This window comes from Ovis aries, chromosome Y (assembly GCF_016772045.2).
Source record: "Ovis aries strain OAR_USU_Benz2616 breed Rambouillet chromosome Y, ARS-UI_Ramb_v3.0, whole genome shotgun sequence".
NCBI lineage: Eukaryota > Metazoa > Chordata > Mammalia > Artiodactyla > Bovidae > Ovis > Ovis aries.
This window is the reverse complement of record NC_082741.1, coordinates 48081-72221: the sequence shown is the minus strand read 5'-3', so window position 1 is coordinate 72221 and position 24141 is coordinate 48081. Positions and strand designations below refer to the sequence as shown.

The following is a 24141-nucleotide window of genomic DNA, read 5'->3' as shown; positions in this document are numbered from 1 at the left end:
GTTTTCTGCCTAAGTAGGGGCTGAAGAGTGTCCCCAAGAGTAATGTACTTGAGTTGTGAGCCCTGAGATTTCAGGAGGCGGCTGTCTTTGCACATAGTCTTTAAACAGGGGATGAAGGTGAAATGAGGTCGCTAGGCTGGTCCTGATCCCACAAGACTGGGGTCCTGATAAGAAGGGGAGCTCGGGACACAGACGCACTCGGGGGTGAGCGTGTGAGGACTCGGGGAGGAGGGAGCAGCCCTGCCCACACCTGGGGCTCCGACTCCAGCCTCCAGGACGAGGGGAGGATTACCACGTGCTGTTGAAGCCACCCTGTGTGTGGTGATCGTCTGACAGCCCCGGCCTTCTGCTGTGTCTTCCTTGAACATGGTTGGCACGCATCTGGGTTCTGATCACAAGCGCGTTGTGTTTGGAGGCAGAGCCCATGCATGAGTGAACGTGCGTCCTGCCGTCCACACTCCCCTCATTCCTGGAGCTCCGGGGCCAGTGCCTACCTCTGCAGCTTGGACTGAGGCTCAGGCCCTGGGCCTGGGTGGGTTTCCCTGGCGGCCCGGCTGGTCTAAGAACCTGTCTGCCGGTGCAGGAGGTGCAGGAGACTCGGGCTCAGTTCCTGGGTTAGGGACATCCCCTGGAGAAGGGAGTGGCGACTCACTGCAGTACTCTCGCCTGGAGAGTTTCACGGACAGAGAAGCCTGGTGGGCCACAGTCCACGGGGTCGCAAAGAGTCGGACACGCCGGAAGCAACTTGGGACACATCTCTGTTCACCCGCTCGGTCATGTTCCACTCTTTGCGACCCTGTGGACCGCAGCACGCCAGGCCTCCCTGTCCATCACCATCTCCTGGAGTTTATCCAAACCCATGTCCATCGAGTTGGTGATGCCATCCAGCCATCTCATCCTCTGTCGTCCCCTTCTCCTCCTGCCCTCAATCTTTCCCAGCATCAGGGTCTTTTCCAGTGAGTCAGCTCTTCGCGTCAGGTGGCCACGGTATTGGAGTTTTAGCTTCAGCATCAGTCCCTCCAGTGACTATTCTGGGTTGATTTCCTTGAGGATGGACTGGCTGGGTCTCCTCGCAGCCCTAGCAGCACGCACGTGCACACACACCGACACACACAGCCAGGACTGGGAGGCGGTGGGCAGTGTCAAAGGAGGCGTGTGCAGGAAACCCAGGCCCCCAGGGTCCCGCGCAGCCAGACCTGGGTCTCCAGGTTCAGCCTGGAGCCTGCCTGGCCGCGTCCACAGCCGCCGCGTGGGGTACCAGGACCCCCGTGTGGAACTCACGGCCTGACCCCTCTCTTGCAGCTATTTCCACCAAGATGATTGACCGGATCTTCTCCGGAGCCGTGACGCGGTGCGTGCCAGCGGGCTCCCAGCAGGGCTGGGCTGGCTTTACCGGGCGCATCCAGCCCTGCCTGTCACTCCTGACCAGGGTGGCCGTGTTCTGAGGCACCTGAGGTCGTGCCTTAGGAGCTCGTGTATAGGGTTTTGCCATGTGAGGTCACAGGTAACGGGGACACACGCCATTGTCACAGGAAGTCATGAGTAAGAGAGACACGTGTGCCGCTCGTGTAAGGTCGTATGTAAAGGACGCACATGCCTTTGTCATGTGCGGGCGTGTGTAAAGGACACGTGATCATTACACGTGTGATGTCATAAGTTACGGGCACACAAAGCACGCTCTTTCCATGTGACACCGTGCGTGAGGGGGACACAGGGCCTGGGCATGCAGGCTGTGAGGGGCCCTGAGCTGGGCATGTCCTTCTGCCCCCACCCCCGCCCCCCGCCCCCCGCCCCCTTGGGCTCTGAGAGGCCTTCTGCGCCCGCACATACTCTCAGGCGCCTCCGGGTGGGGTCCAGTCTGGGACCGGGTCCCTGCAGGGCTCCGGTCACCCCTGCACGTGGGCAGGGACTTGGGCCTCAGGCTGCTCCTCCCTGACGCTGCCCTCGTCTCTTGAATCCAGAGGGAAAAAGGTGCAGAAGGAAGGGAAAATCAGCTACGCGGACTTTGTCTGGTTTCTGATCTCCGAGGAGGACAAGAAGACCCCCACCAGGTGGGTGTCGGGGCCTGCGCTCTGTCCAGGCTGTTGGGACCCTCGCAAGAGGAGCCCAGTGGTTACCCACTAGTGAGGGCGCCCCCCGCGGCCCATCCCTGTGAGGGCGTCTCGGAGGGGCTCATATGAGGGGGTGGTCCCGGGGGTGGGGTCTGTCCCTCCCTAATCCTGGTGGGAGTGGGTTTGGGTGGACGGCTGTCCTGGTGGACGTGTGACCCTCCCGGCCACAGCCTTGAGGACTGGTCCCAGGGGTGGGGTCACCCTGGTGGGAGCGGGTCTGGGTGGACGACGTCCTGGTGGACGTGTGACCCTCCCGGCCGCAGGATCGAGTACTGGTCCCAGGGGTGGGGTCACCCTGGTCAGAGCGGGTCTGGGTGGACGATGTCCTGGTGGACGTGTGACCCTCCCGGCCGCAGGATCGAGTACTGGTCCCAGGGGTGGGGTCACCCTGGTGGGAGCGGGTCTGGGTGGACGATGTCCTGGTGGACGTGTGACCCTCCCGGCCGCAGCATCTAGTACTGGGCCCGGGGATAGGGTCACTCTGGTCGGAGCGGGCTTGGGTGGATGTGTGACCCTCCCGGCCGCAGGATCGAGTACTGGTGGTGGGGGGAGGATCTGTCCACATGCGGTCACCCTGGTGGGAGTGGGTTTTGGGTGGACGGTCATCCTGGTGGGCATGTGACCCTCCCGGCCGCAGCATCGAGGACTGGGCCCGGGGGTGGGGTCACCCTGGTTGGAGCGGGCTTGGGTGGATGTGTGACCCTCCCGGCCGCAGCATTGAGCACTGGTTATAGAGGTGGGGTCACCCTGGTCAGAGCAGGTCTGGGTGGACGGCCGTCCCAGTGGACGTGTGACCCTCCTGGCCTCAGCATCGAGGACTGGGCCCGGGGGTGGGGTCACCCTGGTTGGAGCGGGTCTGGGTGGACGTGTGACCCTCCCGGCCGCAGCACTGAGCACTGGTTATAGAGGTGGGGGTCACCCTGGTCGGAGTGGGTCTGGGTGGACGGCCGTCCCAGTGGACGTCTGGCCCTCCCGGCCGCAGCATTGAGTACTGGTTCCGCTGCATGGACCTGGACGGGGATGGGGCGCTGTCCATGTTTGAGCTGGAGTACTTCTACGAGGAGCAGTGCCGGCGGCTGGACAGCATGGCCATCGAGGCCCTGCCCTTTGAGGACTGCCTGTGCCAAATGCTGGACCTGGTGAAGCCCCAGACTGAAGGTGCTGTGCGGGGCCGGGCCCTGGGGAGGGGGCGCCCCTGGGAAGTGGGGCCCCAAGGGGGAGGGGGACACCCAGGGTGTGGGGATGCCCTGGGGAATAGGGTTGCCCCCGGAGTGGGGAGCTCCGGGGGGGATGGGGCTCAGCCTGGGGGGGTTCCCCAGGGTAGTGGGGGCCCCTGGGGGAGGGGGACACCCAGGGCTTGGAGATGCCCTGGGGAATAGGGTTGCCCCCGGAGTGGGGAGCTCAGGGGGATGGGGCTCAGCCTGGAGGGGTTCCCCAGGGAAGTGGGGCACCCTGCGGTGGGGGACACCCCAGGGGAGGGGGACAGCCTGGGGGGATGCCCTGGGGAACCTGGGTGCTCCTGGGGAGAGGGACACCCCAGGGGGTGGGGAACCCCGGAGTGGGGGCAGCCCCGGGGGTGGGAAGCCCCAGGGGAGGTGTGTGCCCGACCTCGGGAGGGTAGTCGCGTCCAGGGCAGGTCAAGTGTGGTCTTGTGTAACTGAGCACCGTGCACGTCCGGTCACTCGGGGCGGACGCGAGCCTCGTGGCCCCGCCCTCCTCAGCCCTCGCGAGTGACCCCTGGGGTGGACATGACGCTTTCAGCCCCGCCCTCAGCCCCCACGAGTGACCCCTGGGGTGGACATGACGCTTTCAGCCCCGCCCTCAGCCCCCACGTGTGACCCCCGGGGTGGGCATGACGCTTTCAGCCCTGCCCTCAGCCCCCACGTGTGACCCCCGGGGTGGACATGACGCTTTCAGCCCCGCCCTCAGCCCCCACGAGTGACCCCTGGGGTGGACGCCATCCTTGTGGCCCCGCCCTCAGCCCTCGTGTGTGACCCCTGGGGTGGACATGACGCTTTCAGCCCCGCCCTCAGCCCCCACGTGTGACCCCTGGGGTGGACGCCATCCTTGTGGCCCCGCCCTCAGCCCTCGAGTGTGACCCCTGGGGTGGACATGACGCTTTCAGCCCCGCCCTCAGCCCTCGCGAGTGACCCCTGGGGTGGACATGACGCTTTCAGCCCCGCCCTCAGCCCTCGCGAGTGACCCCCGGGGTGGACATGACGCTTTCAGCCCCGCCCTCAGCCCCCACGTGTGACCCCTGGGGTGGACATGACGCTTTCAGCCCCGCCCTCAGCCCCCACGTGTGACCCCTGGGGTGGACGCCATCCTTGTGGCCCCGCCCTCAGCCCTCGAGTGTGACCGCTGAGTCTGGACTCGACCTTCACAGCCCCGCCCTCACCGCGCGCGTGTGGTGAACTGACGTGGGGACTGAGTGTGCCCTGGGGCCGGGGACGGTTGCCGTGTCCCTCGGCCATGTTCCTCTGCCGTGCTCTGTCATACTCCACCGGGACCCCAGTGTGGGCGGTGCGGGGGCCCCCTGCACAGGGCTGCCCTTCTCAGGCCCGGTGCCGTGGCCCGGGGATTGCGTTGGTTGATCTGGGAGCCAGGGTGCTCGGTGGGTACATCCCAGGGCGCCCGGGATGCCTGCCAAGGTCACAGGAAGTCTCTGCCTCCAAGTGGAACACCTGGGTGTCCTGTGTCCTGGGAGCCCAGTCTCGGGTGTTGCCCTGCGGACTCGTCCTGGGGCCTCGTGCCTGGGCCCTCTTGCCCGGCCCAGGCTTCGTCCGGCTCCGTGTCCGTGGTCTAGGGCAGCTCGGGTCCCACCCTCTGGGTTAGGCGTGCGGACCCCTATATCCCCTGACGAACCTCCAGGGACACACAGGGCTCTGGTCCCCCAGGCACCCGCCAGGCTTTCTCCACACCAGCAGCACTCCTGTGGCCGGGCTGGCGGCAGAGTGCACGGTGCTGTGCCGTAAGGCGTGTGGCTTTGCACACGTGAGTGTGCTCATGACATGCCCATGTGCCCATGAGCTGCCCTGCGTCCAGGAGCCCCACTCCACACGCCAATGAGCTGCCCCAGGGGCCCATGAGACTCCTCTTCGCTTCCCCCGCGGCTGCCCTGAGCGCTCACGCCCTGCGCCCCCCACCCCACCCACCCACGCTCCCAGCTGTCCCCTGAAGTCCCCTCCGTGCACCCCTACCCACGCGCTCACACCTGGGCCCCTCCCGCAGGGAGGATCACGCTGCAAGACCTGAAGCGTTGCAAGCTGGCTAACGTGTTCTTTGACACCTTCTTTAACATCGAGAAATATCTGGACCACGAGCAGAAAGAGCAGGCGTCCCTGCTCAGGGTGAGGGAAGGTGACGGGGGAGGCCCGCGGGGGACGTGCGGGGGAGGGGGCGCCGGGCCGCTCCTGGGCGACACCCTACCGTGCTCTGCAGGAGAGTGAGAGCGAGGGGCCCGAGCTGTCCGACTGGGAGCGCTTCGCTGCTGAGGAGTACGACATCCTGGTGGCCGAGGAGGCCGCGGGGGACCCCTGGGAGGACGGGTGAGCGCACGGGGGGCGGAGAACTGGGTCCCGGGAGGAGGGGTGGCTGGGAACGGGGGCAGGGAAAGGGCTGCCAGCTGGGGCAGGGAGGACACCACCTCTGGCTGCCGCTTCTGGGGGAGGGTTTCCAAGGGACTGTGGCCCTGCCGCCGAGGGTGGGGACACTCTGACTCCAAACTGTGCCTGGTTCTGCCCCAGGTGCCCGGCCTTAGCGCCCTGAGTCTGGGAGCTCTTCCTGCTGAGTCAGGCCCTCCCCCAGCCCACGGAGGGTCCCACCAGGGCCCCTGTGAGGCACCTATCAGGGCTGCATCTACCCTCTGGGGGTGGCACCCGCAGGCCCCCAAGGGGTGCAGATCCCACAGAGGGGGACAGGGTGGGGAGCCAGCTGGGCGGCTAAGCTGCTGAGCACACAGCTGTCCAGCGGGCCCGCTGTCCTGCCCCCGGGTGTCAGGGTGTTGGGTGCACACAGCTGCTCAGCGGGCCTGCTGTCCTGCCCCCGGGTGTTAGGGTGTTGGGTGCACACAGATGCTCAGCGGGCCCGCTGTCCTGCCCCCGGGTGTCAGGGTGTTGGGTGCACACAGCTGCTCAGCGGGCCTGCTGTCCTGCCCCCGGGTGTTAGGGTGTTGGGTGCACACAGCTGCTCAGCGGGCCTGCTGTCCTGCCCCCGGGTGTTAGGGTGTTGGGTGCACACAGCTGCTTAGTGGGCCTGCTGTCCTGCCCCCGGGTGTTAGGGTGTTGGGTGCACACAGCTGCTTAGTGGGCCCGCTGTCCTGCCCCCAGGTGTCAGGGTGTTGGGTGCACATAGCTGCTCAGCGGGCCCGCTGTCCTGCCCCCGGGTGTCAGGGTGTTGGGTGCACACAGATGCTCAGTGGGCCTGCTGTCCTGCCCCCGGGTGTCAGGGTGATGTGTGCACACAGATGCTCAGTGGGCCCGCTGTCCTGCCCCCAGGTGTCAGGGTGTTGGGTGCACACGGTGGGCGCGGAGGGCGGGCGCTGTCCTCACGGGCCGCTCCTTGCAGATACGAGGCCGAGCTCAGCCCCGTGGAGCAGAAGCTGAGCGCCCTGCGGTCCCCGCTGGCCCAGAGGCCCTTCCTGGAGGCGCCGGGTGGCCTGGGCACCGTCGAGCTGTACGAGTACGAGTGTGGGGGCGACGACCTGCCGCCCTCGTGACCCGCGGCTCCTCGGGGCCCCCGTGGCCCGTGGGTGGGGAACGCGGCCGAGCAGCCGTCGGCCTCACCCAGCGCAGTTCGTCTCTCTGTGGTGCGTGCATCTTTATTTGGCACAGAAGCGGCTGCAGACGGCCCCGCGGTGCCTCTCCAGCAGGCAGGCGGCCTAGGCCCGCTGCCCTGTCCAGGCGCTTGGAGGCCCCCGTCAGCGGACGGTTCACCCCGGTGGGAATCCGGCGGTGCTGTGGTGGGTCTGCCCGGACTGTCCCCGCGCTGACCTTGGGCCGGCTGTGTCGGCAGGAACATTCCAGAAGCCACAGCGCCCGCTGTCCCACAGGGCCCCTGCAGGGATGCCGCCCCGGGCAGGGCCGAGGGAGCACCCAGGTCAGTGCGGCCCAGCATTTCTGTGTACGTGTACAAGATGTGTAAAGTTCCCTTCTATTTGCTGTGCAGAGCGGTGTAGAGTTTTATGAGATCACGTTTGTATTTTGAAATAAAGAATTTAAGGATTTTCAGCCTGAGGCTAACCTTGAGACAAGACAAGACACGGCAGCAGGGGATTCTGAACGCAGGTCACAGATGGACATGGCACGGATGTGGGGGTCCCCGCAGGGAGACTGTGGGGTGTGCAGGGCCCCCCGGACACGGAGCCGCCGGGCACGGGTCACAGGCCGGGGCCCCAGGGCCGTGCAGCCTGCACTCTGGCCACGGCGGTCCCTGCATGGCCCCGGGGCGGCTGGCTCCCCTGCGGTCACTTCTGTGCACGACAGGGTGCGAGCCTCCCCTGCCCACACTGTGCTGTGAGACCAGACGTCTGGCCTCCACGCCGCTCCGCCCACCCCCGGGTCCAGCACTGCTCCGGGCCCCACGGGACAGCATCAACCCGAGATTCCAGGGGAGGGTGGGCTCCCACGTGTCCAGTGGAGGTGGCCGAGGAGCATCCCCCAACCAGGCCTTGGGCAGGTTGTCTCAGGTCCTGGCACCCAGCAGACCTCGCGGAGGGTCCCTCCCTTCTGCAGCTGAGCCCCCGTGCCAGACACAGGCCCTCCTCCCTTCTGCAGCTGAGCCCCCCTGCTGGACACAGGCCCTCCCAGAGTAGGTGGGGCGGCAGGAGCTGGAGTGGGGGTCCCTCACACTAGACCACACGGGCCTGTCTTCCTGGCTGCCCCACCGTCCGGAGGGCGGACTCCACAGCCATGTGGTCCTGGGAGAGTCTCCAGGCGTCCCTGGGAGACGGGCGTGGCCACCATCTCCTCAGAGCTCAGACAGGCCGGGCCTGCCCCTTGGCCACCAAGACCCTCGAGGGACCCACCTCGTCTCCGACTCATCCCACTGAGCGGCAGATGCGGGAGGTCAGCAGAGAGGAGAGGAAACTCAGAACGTAGAGAAAAAAACCTGGTGAGACCTGTCGGCCCCGGGGTTTAGAGATTGAAGAGATAAGAACCCACCCGTTGCAAAAGTAAGACTGGAAAAGCCATGGGGGAAATGCCTGCGAGAAAGGACAGCAAAGTCCCATCCTGTCAGGAGGTGCGCGCAGCGGTCTCCTGACGGCGCTGCTTCTGCGGGGGCGGGGGCGGGGGCGGGGGCGGGCGACAGTGACCGGCAGAGCCCGTCTGCCTTCTACCTGCACGCCATCCGCCCTTCCTCCTCCTTCCACCCTCCCGACTGCTCATCAAGACGCCTGCCCCCAACCAGCCACCCATTAGTCCCTGCGCCCATCCATGCGTCTGTGCGGTCAGCCATCCGTATCTATGCGCCCGCCGGTCCACACCTCCCCCGCTACCTCTGTCCATCCACCCATCCTTCCTTCCGTCTGCCCACCCGCGCACCCATTCCTGTGTGTACTTTTCTGTCCATTTACCCGTACAGTGGCCCACGCCTCCATGTAGATGCCCATCCCACCCAGCCCACAGTCCATCCGTTTCTCCATCCCCTGTATCCGTCAGAACCCCCGGGGCTCTACTGGGAAGGCCCACGCGGCATCTGGGACCTCTGAGGGTGGGTGAGGGGTTCAGCATTAGATACCCACGGCAAAGTTCGGGGCCAGTGGAGATGACCTTCGACCTCTCAGGCTGGATTTGGGAGCCCCCAGGGCTGCACCGAGCCCCCCACCACCAAGGCAGGCTCTGGGGTCCCCAAGAAGAAAATGGAGCCCCAGCTGCAGGGTTGAGGCATTCCAGGGGTAGAATGGGACCCCAAAGCAGGGTTCAGGACCTCTGGGGACCCCAGTAACACTTCCCACACAAGGCGGAGTCTTGGGCTCCGGGGGTGCAGTCCCAGATTCGGGCCACCCAGGCAGACGTCATACTGCCCAGAGTCAGGACATTTCAAGGCCAAATTTGGGGCCTATGAGCCACACTTGGACATCACCACATGGTTGACACTGAAATCAGATTGATTATATTCTTTGCAGCTGAATATGGAGAAGCTTTATACAGTCAGCAAAAACAAGACCAGGAGCTGACTGGCTCAGATCATGAACTCCTTATTGTCAAATTCAGACTGAAATTGAAGAAACTGGAGAAAACTACTAGACTATTCAGGTATGACCTAAATCGAATCCCTTATGACTATACAGTGGAAGTGAGAAATAGATTTAAGGGACTAGATCTGATAGACAGAGTGCTTGATGAACTATGGATGGAGGTTCGTGACATTGTACAGTAGACAGGGATCAAGACCATCCCCAAGAAAAAAATGCAAAAAACCAAAATGGCTGTCTGAGGAAGCCTTACAAATAGCTATGAAAAGAAGAGAAGCGGAAAGCAAAGGATAAAAGGAAAGATATAGCCATTTGAATGCAGAGTTCCAAAGAATAGCAAGGAGAGATAAGAAAGCCTTCCTCAGCGAACAATGCAAAGAAATAGAGGAAAAGAGCAGAATGGGAAAGACTAGAGATCTCTTCAAGAAAATTAGATTCCAAGGGAACATTTCATGCAAAGATGGGCTTGATGCTGTGAAAGTGCTGCACTCAATGTGTCAGCAAATTTGGAAAGCTCAGCAGTGGCCACAGGACTGGAAAAGGTCAGTTTTCATTCCAATCCCAAAGAATGCTCAAACCGCACAATTGCACTCATCTCACACGTTAGTAAAGTAATGCTTAAAATTCTCCAAGCCAAGCTTCAGCAACACGTGAACCATGAACTTCCAGATGTATAAGCCTGATTTAGAAAAGGCAGAGGAACCAGAGATCAAATTGCCAACATCTGCTGGATCATGGAAAAAGCAAGAGAGTTCCAGAAAAACATATAATTCTGCTTTATTGACTATGCCAAAACCTTTGTGTGGATCACAATAAAGTGTGGAAAACTCTGAAACAGATGAGAATACCAGACCACCTGACCTGCCTCTTGAGAAACCTATATGCAGGTCAGGAAGCAACAGTTAGAACTGGACATGGAACAACAGCCTGGTTCCAAATAGGAAAAGGAGTACGTCAAGGCTGTATATTGTCACCCTGCTTATTTAACTTATATGCATAGTACATCATGAGAAATGCTGGGCTGGAGGAAGCACAAGCTGGAATGAAGATTGCCGGGAGAAACTTATAACTTCAGATAGATGACACCACCCTTATGGCAGAAAGTGAAGAGGAACTAAAGAGCCTCTTGATGAAGGTGAAAGAGGAGAGTGAAAAAGTTGGCCTAAAGCTCAACATTCAGAAAACGAAGATCATGGCATCCGGTCCCATCACTTCATGGGAAATAGATGGGGAAACAGTGTCAGACTTTATTTTTCTGAGCTCCAGAATCACTGCAGATGGTGGTTGCAGCCATGAAATTAAGAGATGCTTACTCCTAGGAAGGAAAGCTATGACCAACCTAGATAGCATATTAAAAAGCAGAGAGGTTACTTTGTCAACAAAGGTTCGTCTAGTCAAGGCTATAGTTTTTCCAGTGGTCATGTATGGATGTGAGAGTTGGACTGTGAAGAAAGCTGAGCGCTGAAGAATTGATGCTTTTGAACTGTGGTGTTGGAGAAGACTCTTGAGAGTCCCTTGGACTGCAAGGAGATCCAACCAGCAGTCCTGAATATTCATTGGAAGGACTGTTGCTGAAGCTGAAACTCCAATACTTTGGCCACCTGATGCAAAGAGCTGACTCATTGGAAAAGACCCTGATGCTGGGAAGGATTGAAGGCAGGAGGAGAAAGGGCATGACAAAGGATAAGATGGTTCGATGGTATCACCGACTCAATGGACATGAATTTGGGTGAACTCTGGGAGTTGATGATGGACAGGGAGGCCTGGCGTGCTGCGGTTCATGGGGTCGCAGAGTCCGGACACGACTGAGCGACTGAACTGAACTGAGCCACACACATCCCCAGGGCAGAGTTCAGGATCCGGGGGGACCTATGTGGACCCTCCAGGACCACAGTCGAGTCCCCAGCGTACACTTCAGAGCCGTGGAGCGGGTGCAGAGCCCGAAACACGGTTCAGGGTACCCCTCGGGTCAGATTCCAGGCCCCAAGGCAGTAGCTGGGACCTCTGGGTTAGGGGGCGCACTAGGACGCACAAGGCAGAGCTTTGGGCTCCCGAGGGCGGAACTGGACCAGCAAGCCCAGACCGCTGGCCTCGGGCGGAGGCTGTAGTGGGGCCCGGCTTGGGTGCGCGGCGCGGCTCGGTTCCGGCGCTACACGCCGGGGGAAGGCCGCAGCAAGCATCCCCAACAGAGAGTCGCGTGCCTGACGGCAGCGCCGGAACCCGCCTCCCGGCCGAGACTCGCGCACAGCAATCAGGCGGTGGCGGCGAGTGCCCGAGCGACCAATGGGCAGCCTGTAAAGGAGCTGGGTCCGCCCCGAGGCCCCGCCCTGTTGACCTTGGTGGCCAATGGGCAGCCGGCAAGGGGTGAGGCCCCGCCCCGTTGATCCGGGGGACCAATGGGAAGCCGGTACAGGAGCTGGGTTCTCCCCGAGGCCCCGCCCTGTCGACCCGGGTGACCGACGGGCAGCCGGCTATGGAGCTGGCTCCGCCCCGGAGGCCCCGCCCTGTTGCTCAGACGTGCGCAGGATGTGGGCCTTGCGGGCCGCCGTCCGCGGCGGCGCCTGGCTCTCTCGTGCGGTTCGCGGCTGCCGGCCCCCGAGGGCCGCGCTGCTGCCGCCGCCGTCCCGCCCCGAGCGCGCCCTTGCCGCTGTCCGCGGAGGCCTGGGGTGCTCGGAGGGGCCGGAGGGTGGGAGGGGCGGCCCACGTGCGGGTGGCCGGAGAAGCCGGGCTGACGGGGAGGAGGAGCCCGAAGATGCGGAGGAGGAGGAAGACGAGGAGGAGCTTCTGAGGAGGGACCCGCTGCTGCCCTCGGGGACACAGCGCGTGTGCCTGGTTCACCCTGAGATCAAGTGGGGGCCCGGGAAGCCGCAGGGGACCCGAGGTGACCGAGAGCGCGGGGTCGGGCGGAGCGAGGAGGCGCGAGCTTAAGGGGCGGGGAAGTCGGCGCTTCGGAGGCGGGGCTTCTGGGGCGGGACTCGCGGGCTGAGCTCAGAGGTCGGGGACGCCAGAGGCGGGGCTTCTGGGGGCGGACCTCGAAGGCCGGAGCTCATAGGTCGGGGCTTCTGGGGGCGGGGCTCCGGAGGCGTGGTTTCTGGGGCCTGCCTTCGACGCTGCAGCCGGTTAGGTGGGGCTTCTGAGGCGGACTCGGCGGCTGAACCGCCCATTCCCTCGCTGGCTCCGGGAGCCGCACTCCACCCCGCCACCATGGGCCTGGAAACCCTCATTCTGGGCACAGGCTCCCTCCTGCTTTGCACGCAGCGAGCCCCTTTCCCTTTGAGCCACTCCTGGGTGTCGCTCTGCCCTGCTCCTCCGGGGCCTCCCCATCCATAATGCAAACGATCCCAGCAACTCACGCGGGGTGCCGGCGGGGTGCCCCTCGGCTTTAACCCTTTTATGGACCCACTTTCTGCGCCGCTAAATACTAAGCCCGGAGATGGTGCACAAGCTTCTGAAGCAGAAACGGGAACCGGTTGAGCTCTGAGCGGCGGGGAGGGGGCGCTTGTGGTCGCAGAGTGGAGGGGACGGGCTCCGGAGGGAGGGTGACCTCCTGTGAGGCTGGCCACTGAGCTTCGCGTCTCACTGCAGAACAAGCCAGAGCCCCGCACAGTTGTGCTCCGGGCCATCGGCCCCAGCCTCCCAGCCCCTCCAGACCTGCGCCAGCCCTGTCCACCCCATCAGGGCTCAGAGCCACGCGGTGGCACCAATGCCCACGTGTCTGTTGTCCATCAGCTGCCCTGCGAGGGATCCGCCGGAGGAGAGACGAGAACAGGGCAGGTCCTGGTCGCCTTTGATCCACGGCCTGCGTCCCCACTCCTCCGGACTCTTGTCCTGGGTGGGTTCTGCCTCCCACCGGCCCCATTATTCTGACTCCTCAGGGCCACAGACCTTGGGTGGGAGCCTCCTTGCTCATGCTGGGCTCAGCAAGGGCAGCCACTGAGGAAAGCTGGAACTAGGCTCTGGTCACCCAGGACATGACACCCTCCCAGGACGGGACTCAGCCCAACCCCACATACCGGACGGCAGGCTCTGCGGGCCCTGGGAGCTTCACAGGAGATGCTGTCTCAGTTCAGTTCAGTTCAGTCGCTCAGTCGTGTCCGACTCTTTGCGACCCCATGAATCGCAGCACGCCAGGGCTCCCTGTCCATCACCAACTTGGGGAGTTCACTCAGCCTCACCTCTATCGAGTCCATGATGCCATCCAGCCATCTCATCCTGGGTTGGCTCCTTCTCCTCATGCCCCCAATCCCTCCCAGCATCAAGAGTCTTTTCCAATGAGTCAACTCTTCGCATGAGGTGTCCAAAGTACTGGAGCTTCAGCTTTAGCATCATTCCTTCCAAAGACATCCCAGGGTTGATCTATGCTGTCTAGTGGGTCACAAAGGACCCTGAGTCCCCACAGGGCAGACCTGCCGGATGCCAAAATGGCCGGGGGTGGGGGGGCTGTCCCTGCATCCCCTGCTCAGCTCTGGCTCCCCTCCCCTCCCCTCCCGTTCCCTCCCTGATCCTCCATCCCCACTCTTGACCATCCACCCAGAACAGATCTCCGCTTCAAGGAAATGCCCATTCGGGTGCTTTCTGGGAACCTTCATGTGGCCAGGAAGCAGGAAGCCATCCCAGCCTGGGGGCATGTGGGCCAGGACCCTGGGCAGGGCTGACCCGCCCGGAAGTGGCCCTCACACCGGCCCGTCTCTCCCCTAAGCCGAGTGGCAGGTGGCGGAGGCGCGAGCGCTGGTGTGCACGCTGGACGGCTGGTCGGTGGTGGCCACGATGGTGGTGCCCACCAAGACGCCAGACAAGAAGCTCATCTTCGGCAGAGGGACCTTGGAGCAGCTGACGGGTGAGTCCATCGCACGTGCCATAGCCCCCTCCTAGAGTGGTGCAGGCTTGACCATCCCTCTGTGCCTCATGGCACGTGGTTGATGCCATCCAACCACCTCATCCTCTGTCGTCCCCTTCTCCCGCCCTCAGTCTTTCTCAGCATCAGGGTCTTTTCCAGTAAGTTGGTTCTTGGTGTCAGGTGGCTGGAGTATTGGAGCTTCAGCTTCAGCAGGTATGAGACCTATTTTCCTGGAAATGGACTGTAGCCTGAGTCCTCCCTGACCCATGCTCCATGCCCCCTCAATACAGTGCTCGGAGACCCAGGGGATGTCCGGGGGACACAGCCGATCAAAGCGCAGGGTCGGTCCTCAGACGCTCGTTGCTGGCACACCAGCCTCTGACCGGGGGTGCTCTTTTCCTAGAGAGGATCAGAGGGTCCCCGGAAATCACCGCCGTCTTCCTGAACGTGGAGAGGCTGGCCACGCCCACCAAGGTACCGCAAAGCAGCGGGTCAGCAGGTCTCCAGGAGCCTGGGCTCACGGCTCATCCCCTCCCTCCCTCGCTCTCTGGTGTTTCTAGAAAGACCTGGAAGCCGCCTGGCGCGTGCCGGTGTTTGACCGGTTCACCTTGGTTCTTCACATATTCCGCTGCAACGCCCGCACCAAGGAGGCGCGACTGCAGGTGGCGCTGGCCGAGCTCCCTGTGCTCAGGTGCGAGCAGGACCCGGGCTAGGGCAGACAGACCCCCCCCCACCACCGAGACCCTCTCTAGCGACCCCCACCCGGGACCTTCTCTAGGGACCCCCCTCCACGGAGACCCTCTAGGGACCCCCCTCCACGGAGACCCTCTAGGGACCCCCCAACCAGGACCTTCTCTAGGGACCAACCCCCTCCACGGAGACCCTCTAGGGACCCCCCTCCACGGAGACCCTCTAGGGACCCCCCCTCCACGGAGATCCTCTAGGGACCCCCCCCCAACTAGGACCTTCTCTAGGGAACCCCCCCTCCACTGAGACCCTCTAGGGACCCCCCAACCAGGACCTTCTCTAGGGACCCCCCGCCCTCCACCAAGACCCTCTAGGGACCCCCCTCCACCGAGACCCTCTCTAGGGACCCCCGCAACCAGCACCTTCTCTAGGGACCCTCCCAACCGGGACCTCTCCAGGGAGCCCCTTCTAGGGAGCCCTCCCAGGACTGTCTCTAGTCTCATTTATCTGGCCATGTTTCCAGGTGTGCTGAGGGTGAGATGCGGTGGGTAGGGCTGCAAGCTTGTGGCCGCGGGTCCCATGTGTACGTGAGCAGAGACATGTCACCCAGGGAGGGGCCCTCCGTCCTCGCCCGTGATAGCCCATGTGGGAGGGGGCCCCCAGCGATCCCTCCTCCAGGAACCCCACCCCCACCCTAGCCCCCTGCTCTGTCCTCGCCCCATGTCCTGTGGTGGACACACTTATCTGCCCATGTGTTGAGCCAACCGTTTCCAGCTAGGTCCCACGTGAAAAGCAATGCTGCCCACCTGGGCGGACGCGGACGGAGCTCTCGCTACACCATGGGGTCAGGTATGTGTCTGAGGGCTCCTCACAAGATGTGCAGAGAGGGTTATCGTGGCCACCACCCCTACAAAGGGGAAAGTGTCCCCCACAAGTCCTGAGAGGGCCTCTCTGTGGTCACATTCAGAAAGGGTGGGTATCAAGGGGCCCCAGGGATGAGCTCCGTCCAGAGGCTCCAGGGGAGCATCCTCTCCGCCGCTTCGGGCTTCCGGGGGCTCCGGGTGTCCGTCCCTGGGCTGGTGGCCGCCTCCCTTCCGTCCCTGCCTCCATCTCCACGTGGCTTCTCCCCTGCGTCTGTGTCTTATACGGACTCTGTCCTTGGGTTTATGGCGGCCCCTACTTCAGGTCCTTCACTTCATCCCCTCTGCAGAGACCCCGTTTCCAAATGAGGTCCTAAGCATGAGGACGTGGAAGCATCTCTGGGGCACTGCTCAGCCCACTGTGGCCATCATGCGGACTCTCCCCTCGGCCTTTCCCTCTCAGGGATCAGGGGGAGACCAGGTGACCCCAAAGGGCAGTAGGGCTGGGTTAAGGCCGCCTTCCTCCGGACAGAGCCGTCTCCCAGCAGGAGGTGCCAAGGCTGTTTGTGCCGGGGGCGCAGGCTAGGGGTTTTGTCCCCGGGGTCCTGACACCTGTCAGACCCCCAGAGGCCGCCCCTCCTCCCCTCCGCCCGCCCCACCCACCACCCCCGGCTCTTGCCCCCCTACCCCGGGCCTGCTCGCCGACTCGCCGTCTCGGGTGTTTTTAGGGGAGTCCTTCCTGCAGGTGCAGCAGCGTCTCCTGAGAGACAGGGAAACCAAGATCCAGAAGGCCCTGGAGAGACTCCGCCGCAAGAGGCGCCTTCTAGGGCAGCAGCGGAGGCGGAGGGAGTTCCCGGTGGTCTCTGTAGTGGGATACACGAACTGTGGTGAGGGGCGAGTCAGGGGTGGCGGCCAGGGCACGGCTGGGGGCCAGGGCGCCAGGGCATGGCTGGGGCAGGGGCCTCCCCAGGGAGTAGCTGGTGGGCGGGGCCTCCCTGGGGCGGGGCAGTGCTGGCGGGCGGGGCCTCCCTGGGGCGGGGCTTGTGGATGGACGCGCCCTGGGGCCAGGGTTGTGGGTTGGATCTCCCTTAGGCTGCATTGGTGGGCGGGCCCTCCCTGGCACTGGGCAGGGCTGTATGGGGCTGATGGGCGGGGCCTCCCTGGGGCGGGGCCTCCCTGGGGCGGGGCTGTGCTGGTGTGGGGCCTCCCTGTGTTGGTTGGGCCTCATTCGGGCGGGGCTGGTGGGTGGACCCGCCCTGGGGCCAGGGTGGTGGGTGGGATCTCCCTCAGGCTACATTCCCACCCCTTGGCAGGCACGTAGCATCCGCCCAGCTGCACCATCATGCCTCTGTATGAGGACACCCCCATCACAACTCATGGTCCAGGACCCCTCCCTCTGTCTCCGGGAATGCGTCCTCATCTCACACCTGTGACCACTGTGTACACCATCACTCTTGTGTATAAGCATACCGCATCACAGCTCACATGGTCCAGGACACCTCCCTCTTTCTCCAGGGACGCCTCCCCATCTCACAGTCACATGTGACCACTGTCTACACCATGCCGCTTGTCTGTCTACACTAACCCTCCCACCCAGGCCCGATTTATCTTACCCGGAATCCTGAACAATAGCAGCTGTGTTCTTCAATGACTGGTGCCTGGCACCAGGGCCCTGCAGAGAACTCCGGGCTCAGACACCCTCCTTGCTCCCATCCCACCGTCCAGCAGCCTGAGGTCAGCAGTGGACGTTAGGGGACCCGAGACGGCCTGAGACGCATGTCCCCTTGACCCCGACTTGCAGGGAAAACCACGCTGATCAAGGCCCTGACCGGGGACGCCGCCATACAGCCCCGGGACCAGCTGTTTGCAACGCTCGACGTCACGGCCCACGCGGGGCGGCTGCCCTCTGCACTGACGGTCCTTTACATGGACACCATCGGCTTTCTCTCCCAGCTGCCCCACAGCCTGGTCGAGTCCTTCTCAGCCACCCTGCAGGACGTGGCCCATTCGGTGAGTGGGGAGGGCCGGGCTGGTTCTCCGTCAGATACCAGCACACGGGGAGGGGGGATGGTTCGCTCCTCACGACAGCACAGGGCTGTGTCCCCTTACACCAGACATCACAGGGACCAGATCCTCTCAAGCCCCTGCACTCAGGGACCTAGGCCTGACTGTACAATTTTTAAGTTTTGTTTTTTATTTATTACCATTTATTTTTGGCTGTGCTGAGTCTTCATTGCTGTTTGGGCTTTCACTAACTGTGGCGTGTGGGGGGGCCTCTCCTTGGTCGTGGCGGGTGGGGGGCCTCTCTGTGGTTGTGGCCGGCGGGGTGCCTCTCTCTAATTGTGGCTGGTGGGGTCCTCTCTCTAATTGTGGCGGGCGGGGCCTCACTCTATTGTGGCAGGTGGGGCGCCTCTCTCTAATTGTGGATGGTGGGCGTCTCTCTCTAACTATGGCTGGTGGGGGCCTCTCTCTAACTGTGGCTGGTGGGGGCCTCTCTCTAACTGTGGCAGGCGGGGGCCTCTCTCTAATTGTGGATGGTGGGGGCCTCTCTGTAATTGTGGCGGGCGGGGGCCTCTCTCTGGTTGTGGCGGGCAGGGCGCCTCTCTCTCACTGTGGCGGGTGGGGGTCTCTCTCTAATTGTGGCTGGTGGGGGCCTCTCTCACTGTGGCTGGTGGGGGTCTCTCTCTAACTGTAGCGGACGGGCGCCTCTCCCTGGTTGTGGTGGGCGGGCGGCCTCTCTCTAATTGTGGCTGGTGGGGGCCTCTCTCTAATTGTGGCTGGTGGGGGCCTCTCTCTAATTGTGGCTGGTGGGGGCCTCTCTCTAATTGTGGCTGGTGGGGGCCTCTCTCTAATTGTGGCTGGTGGGCGCCTCTCTCTAACTGTGGCTGGTGGGGGCCTCTCTCTAACTGTGGTGGGCGGGGGTCTCTCTCTAATTGTGGCGGGCGGGGGCTTCTCTCTAATTGTGGCTGGTGGGGGCCTCTCTCTAACTGTGGCCGGCGGGGCGCCTCTCTCTAACTGTGGCTGGTGGGGGCCTCTCTCTAACTGTGGCTGGTGGGGGCCTCTCTCTAATTGTGGCTGGTGGGGGCCTCTCTCTAACTGTGGCTGGTGGGGGCCTCTCTCTAACTGTGGCTGGTGGGGGCCTCTCTCTAATTGTGGCTGGTGGGGGCCTCTCTCTAATTGTGGCTGGTGGGGGCCTCTCTCTAACTGTGGCGGGCGGGGTGCCTCTCTCTAATTGTGGATGGTGGGCGCCTCTCTCTAATTGTGGCCGGCGGGGTGCCTCTCTCTAATTGTGGCGGGCGGGGCACCTCTCTCTAATTGTGGATGGTGGGCGCCTCTCTCTAATTGTGGCTGGCGGGGGGCCTCTCTCTAACTGTGGCCGGCGGGGCGCCTCTCTCTAATTGTGGTGGGCGGGGGCCTCTCTCTAACTGAGGCGCAGCGCCTCTCCCGGGTGGTGGTGCCCCGTTTTCTCGTTGTGACACTGCTCTTGTTGCCCAGCAGGGGCTCTAGCCTGCGGTGGTCAGCAGTTGCAGTGTGCCGGCTCATTAGTTGTGACGCACCGGCTTAGCTGCTCCGCGGTGCGTGGGATCTTCCCGGCCCAGGCATTGAACCCTCATCTCTTGCCTGGCAGGTGGATTTCTTACCAGTTGCCAGGAAGGTGACCAGGGAAGCCCTGCAACGGTAGTTTTCTCAGAAGGAAATGCTGATTAAGAGGGGCTTCCCTTTCTGTGTTGGCGGTATCCGGGGCCCAGAGACAGTGAATCCCAACAGAGCCTGGCGCTCACTCAGCAGGGGGCGGCAGGGCCCAGGGCCAGGCAGCTCCCAGGTCCCAGCAGCCGAGGCCGAGGGCGCCATGCAGCTGTCAGCTTCATCCTCCAAGGTTCCTGAAAATGTAACATTTCTGACATGAACCTGAAGTAGAAGGGAACTTATTTCATCAAAAAGAGAACCTAGAAGTGGATCCCTTAAACCAGACAGAGCACCTCCTTTCCGTGACAGAATTACCCTCCGTTGTCACTTCCTCTTATCTCTGTTTTCCCAATGCATGAGGGACCTGCGTGTAAAACATGAAACGGGGAAAGACCTTTAAAATGCGAGCTTGAAGGTTTCACAGAAAGGTGGGCCAGTCCAGAGCTGTGAACATGGCAGTGTGGCTGGGCTGGCTGGTGGGGGGAGGTCAGTACTGTGGGGCGGGAGACTGGGGGGACAGAGGTTTCGGGGTGCCGAGCAGTCTCTGGGGTCCAGGTGCACAGGGAGTGGCAGCCTCTCCGGAAACCCTAACGAGGGGGCTGGTGGGGGGGGGGGCTGCTGCGTGCACCACAGAGCCACCCTGTCATCTCAGGTCTCAGCCACCTCTCAAGGTATAGGCCCCCATGGTGGGGAGCTCTGCCCTCACCAGGAGGAGCAGTGTCCTGGGGCTGGCGGGTCCTCCGGGGCTGGGGGTGGGAGCCCCTGACCCCAAGATCTGACCACCTGGCCCGCCTGATCCTCAGGATCTGATCGTCCATGTCAGAGATGTGAGCCACCCCGAGACGGAGCTGCAGAAGGCCAGTGTCCTGTCAGCCCTGGGAGGGCTGGGCCTGCCAGACGCCCTCCTGGAGAGCATGGTGGAAGTCCACAACAAAGTGGACCTGGTGCCCGGGTGAGCCCCCCATCCCTGGAGTCTATGGTCCGAGTCCACAGCAAAGTGGACCTGGTGCCCGGGCGAGCCCCCCATCCCTGGAGTCTATGGTCCGAGTCCACAGCAAAGTGGACCTGGTGCCTGGGCGAGCCCCCCATCCCTGGAGTCTATGGTCCGAGTCCACAGCAAAGTGGACCTGGTGCCCGGGCGAGCCCCCCATCCCTGGAGTCTATGGTCCGAGTCCACAGCAAAGTGGACCTGGTGCCCGGGCGAGCCCCCCATCCCTGGAGTCTATGGTCCGAGTCCACAGCAAAGTGGACCTGGTGCCCGGGCGAGCCCCCCATCTCTGGAGTCTATGGTCCGAGTCCACAGCAAAGTGGACCTGGTGCCCGGGCGAGCCCCCCATCCCTGGAGTCTATGGTACGAGTCCGCAACGAGGTGACCTGGTGCCCGGCGAGCTCGACATTGCTGAGTGCGCTGTGCCGGCCGCCTGGACAGGTACACACCCGTGGAGCCCGACGTCCTGGCTGTGTCTGCCCTCCTGGGGCTCGGGCTGGATGAGCTGATGGCCAGGGTGGAGGACGCCATCCTGCGAGCCACGGGGAGACGGACCCTCACCCTGCGCGTGCGGCTGGCGGGACCGCAGCTGAGGTGCGTGGGGCGGGCCTGGATGGAGGGGTGGTAGCGCCGATGATCACTGTGCTCCGTGGGGTGTCAGTCAGGTGAGCGGGCAAGGCCACGGTGCTGGGTGGCTTTGTCACCCCCGCGTCCCCACGCTCACCACGTACGAGCAGGGGTCTGGCCCCGTGTCCACGCCTCGAAACGCACCCGCACCCCCAGTTACCTCTCCCTACCCTGGGAAGGCTGGGTGGGGGTTCAGGCTCGGTCAGGGGCTCCATTCCCATCAGTTGCGTCTCCCTCCCGGCACGAGCAGGCGTATGGCCCTGTGTCCACTCGCCAGGACTGTGGGAGACGCTGGCCTCCCAATCCTGGGAAGGCTGGGTAGGGGTTCAGACACTGTTGGGGTCTTGGTTCCCACCAGTCGTGTGTCCCTCCCACTAGTTGTGTCTCCCACCAATCGCATGTCCCTCCCACCAATCACGTCTCCCTCCCACCAATCGCGTGTCCCACCCACCAATCTTGTGACCCCACCCCCCCGCCAATGGTATCTCCCTCGCAGCTGGCTTCACCAGGAGGCCACGGTGCAGGCGGTGGACGTGATCCCCGAGGCCGGGGCTGCCGACGTGAAAGTCATCATCAGTGACTCTGCTTACGGAAGGTTCCAGAAGCTGTTTCCGGGGTGAAAGGATTCCCCCCTCCCCAAGGATGAGGGCGCTGCACGTTTCAGTCCCAGAGACAAGCACGTGTGTTGGGCGTTCGCCCCCAACCCCACCGTCCCCACCCCTGCTAGCCTGGTGGGGACGGGACCCCGTGGGACTCTTGAGTGGTTCTGGCCGACCGTCGGGGCGTCTGGGGAGCAGATTTCTGTCCAGGATGGTTGACCACACACCAGACAGTAAAAGCTTTATGCGGTGTGTGTGTGTAAACTAGCCTCTGTGGTTTTTGTGCACCGGCCGCCCAGCAGACAGCTCGTGAATGCTGCCCTCTAGGCAGGCAGGTCCAATTTGTGTGTCTGCTGTGTATCTCACACGGTCCTATCTGACCAGCGTGTCCTTGCACACCTTAGTGTCCAGGGAGTGATTAAAACAGGAACCCAGCAAGCGGGAAGGAGCTGCTCGTTAACAGGGCCCAGCACACAGAGCCCACTGCGCGGGCGTCAGGTGTTTCCACCTAAAGGAAAATACAAGTTCGGGCTTCTTGTTGACAGCCACATCCTGCTGGGGTGGAGAAGCGGGGCTGCGGAAGGGCCGGGAGCAGAGCCCCCTCTCAGAGCGATGAACAGACCGGGGAGCCAGGCAGCCAGGGCCTCAGGGCACCTGTGCCTCCGGCTGCTCCCGTTCATTCAGCTCAGCCCCTGCTGGTCTCCATCCTCCTGGGTCTGCTAGGTGGGGTGGACAGGCGCTAACCCTAACCCCGGTGGGTGGTGAGCATGTGACTTGGGACGAACCCCCCAGGCTCCTGGGGTCCAGCCGCCCTCAGCAGGCCAGGGCTGCCCTGGGGGTGCCCACATGGTCCCAGGGCCCCCACAGTCATGGTGTCTTCCAGGATCCCCAGGGCTTGGCCACCCAGTTCCTCCCAGCTCCATTCCCAACTCCTCCCAGTCTGCAGGACACAGGAAGGACAGTGCAGGTCACTTCTGGCCTCTGGTCCCCTCTCCTCCCAGCATCCCCCCACCTGCTCCCCGGGGTTCCTCCCAGTCCTATAAGCTGTACCCCAAGAACTCAGGGGAGCAGAGCTCACCTCAGAGCTGCCGCAGACACAGGCAGGTGACTGCTGGGCCTGACAGGGCTTAGCAGCTGAGACTCCAGGTTCTACAGGACAGGCTTCAGCAGCTGAAACTCGCAGGTTCTACAGGACAGGGCTCAGCAGCTGAGACTCCAGGTTCTGTAGGACAGGGCTCAGCAGCTGAGACTCCAGGTTCTGCAGGACAGGGCTCAGCAGCTGAGACTCCAGGTTCTGCAGGACAGGGCTCAGCAGCTGAGACTCCAGGTTCTGCAGGACAGGGCTCAGCAGCTGAGACTCCAGGTTCTGCAGGACAGGGCTCAGCAGCTGAGACTGCAGGTTCTGCAGGACGGGGCTCAGCAGCTGAGACTGCAGGTTCTGCAGGACGGGGCTCAGCAGCTGTGGGGCATAGGGTGGGCTGCTGCACAGCATGTGGGAAACTTCCTGGATCAGGGAGAGACCTCACGTCTCCTGCATTGGCAGATGGATTTGCCGAGCTGTCGGGGAAGCCCTGGTTTCTTTTCCGACCCAGTAGCCGTGCACTGTGCTCCATCAGCCTTGGACTTTCAAGGATACTTCCAGGATTATCATGAAAGTTGCTAGCAACCTCTCAGTTGTCTGGTCACAAAATGGGACTTCCCTGGGGGTCCAGCGGTTCACATTCTGTGCTTCCAATGCACGGGGTGGTGATGCCATCCAACCTTCTCATCCTCAGCTGCCCCCTTCTCCTGCTGCCCTCAGTCTTTCCCAGCACTGGGGTCTTTCCCAAAGAGTTGGCTCTTTCCATCAGGAGGCCAAAATATTGGAGTTTTAGCATCAGTCTTTCCAATGAATAATCAGGGTTGATGTCCTTTGGGATTGACTGCTTTGATCTCCTTGCTGTTCAAGGGATTCTCAAGAGTGTTTTCCAGGCTCACAGTTGGAAACCATCAATTCTTCAGCGCTCAGCCTGCCTTATGGTTCCATTCTCACATCTGTGCGTGACTTCCAGAGAAGCCATCGCTTTGCTTATAGACCGCTGTCGGCAAAGTGATGTCTCTGCTCTTTAGCACTCTATCTAGGTTTGTCACAGCTTTTCTTCCAAGGAGCAAGCATCTTTTAATTTCGTGGCTGCAGTCACCATCCACAGTGATTTTGGAGCCCAGGAAAATAGTCTGTCACTGTTTCCATTGTTTCTTCATCTTTTTGCCTTGAAGTGATGGGACCTGATACATGATCTTAGTTTTTTGAATGCCAGCTTTTTCACTTCTCTCTTTCACCCTCATCAAGAGGCTCTTTAGTTCCTCTTCACTGTCTGCCATTAGGGTGGTGTTATCTGCATGTATTGTTGCCGTTTCTCCCAGCAATCTTGATTCCAGCTTGTGCTTCTTCCAGCCCATCTATGATGTACTCTGCATATAAGTTAAATAAGCAGGGTGGCAGTGTACAGCCTTGACATACTCCTTTCCCAATTTTGAACCAGTCGGTTGTTCCATGTCCAGTTCTAACTT

The 24141-nt window shown here is 62.4% G+C and overlaps 2 protein-coding genes across 4 annotated transcripts in view; both read left to right on the top strand.

The window, feature by feature from the left end:
* LOC101116812 (serine/threonine-protein phosphatase 2A regulatory subunit B'' subunit beta) overlaps window positions 1–7339 on the top strand; it is a 47635-nt gene extending 40296 nt beyond the window's left edge. For both annotated transcript variants that reach the window (XM_060408556.1, XM_060408555.1), the window contains 6 exons: window positions 1303–1351; window positions 1962–2051; window positions 3094–3269; window positions 5343–5461; window positions 5553–5659; window positions 6678–7339. In XM_060408556.1, coding sequence (XP_060264539.1) covers window positions 1303–1351; window positions 1962–2051; window positions 3094–3269; window positions 5343–5461; window positions 5553–5659; window positions 6678–6828 — 692 coding nt within the window. In that variant the 3' untranslated portion in view covers window positions 6829–7339. The remainder of the gene's footprint in view (window positions 1–1302; window positions 1352–1961; window positions 2052–3093; window positions 3270–5342; window positions 5462–5552; window positions 5660–6677) is intronic.
* A 4480-nt stretch (window positions 7340–11819) lies between these two features.
* Window positions 11820–21855, top strand: LOC101117061 (putative GTP-binding protein 6). 2 transcript variants are annotated; one of them, XM_060408546.1, is made up of 11 exons: window positions 11820–12187; window positions 14006–14143; window positions 14547–14617; window positions 14704–14834; window positions 15354–15413; window positions 15609–15679; window positions 16419–16577; window positions 17492–17700; window positions 20181–20329; window positions 20807–20959; window positions 21489–21855. In XM_060408546.1, the coding sequence occupies exons 1-11, from the start codon at window positions 11833–11835 to the stop codon at window positions 21610–21612; spliced, it is 1620 nt and encodes a 539-aa protein (XP_060264529.1). In that variant the 5' UTR covers window positions 11820–11832; the 3' UTR covers window positions 21613–21855. The 2 variants fall into 2 exon arrangements, with proteins under 2 accessions (XP_060264529.1, XP_060264530.1); XM_060408547.1 differs by lacking the exon at window positions 15354–15413.
* Window positions 21856–24141: the final 2286 nt, after the last annotated feature.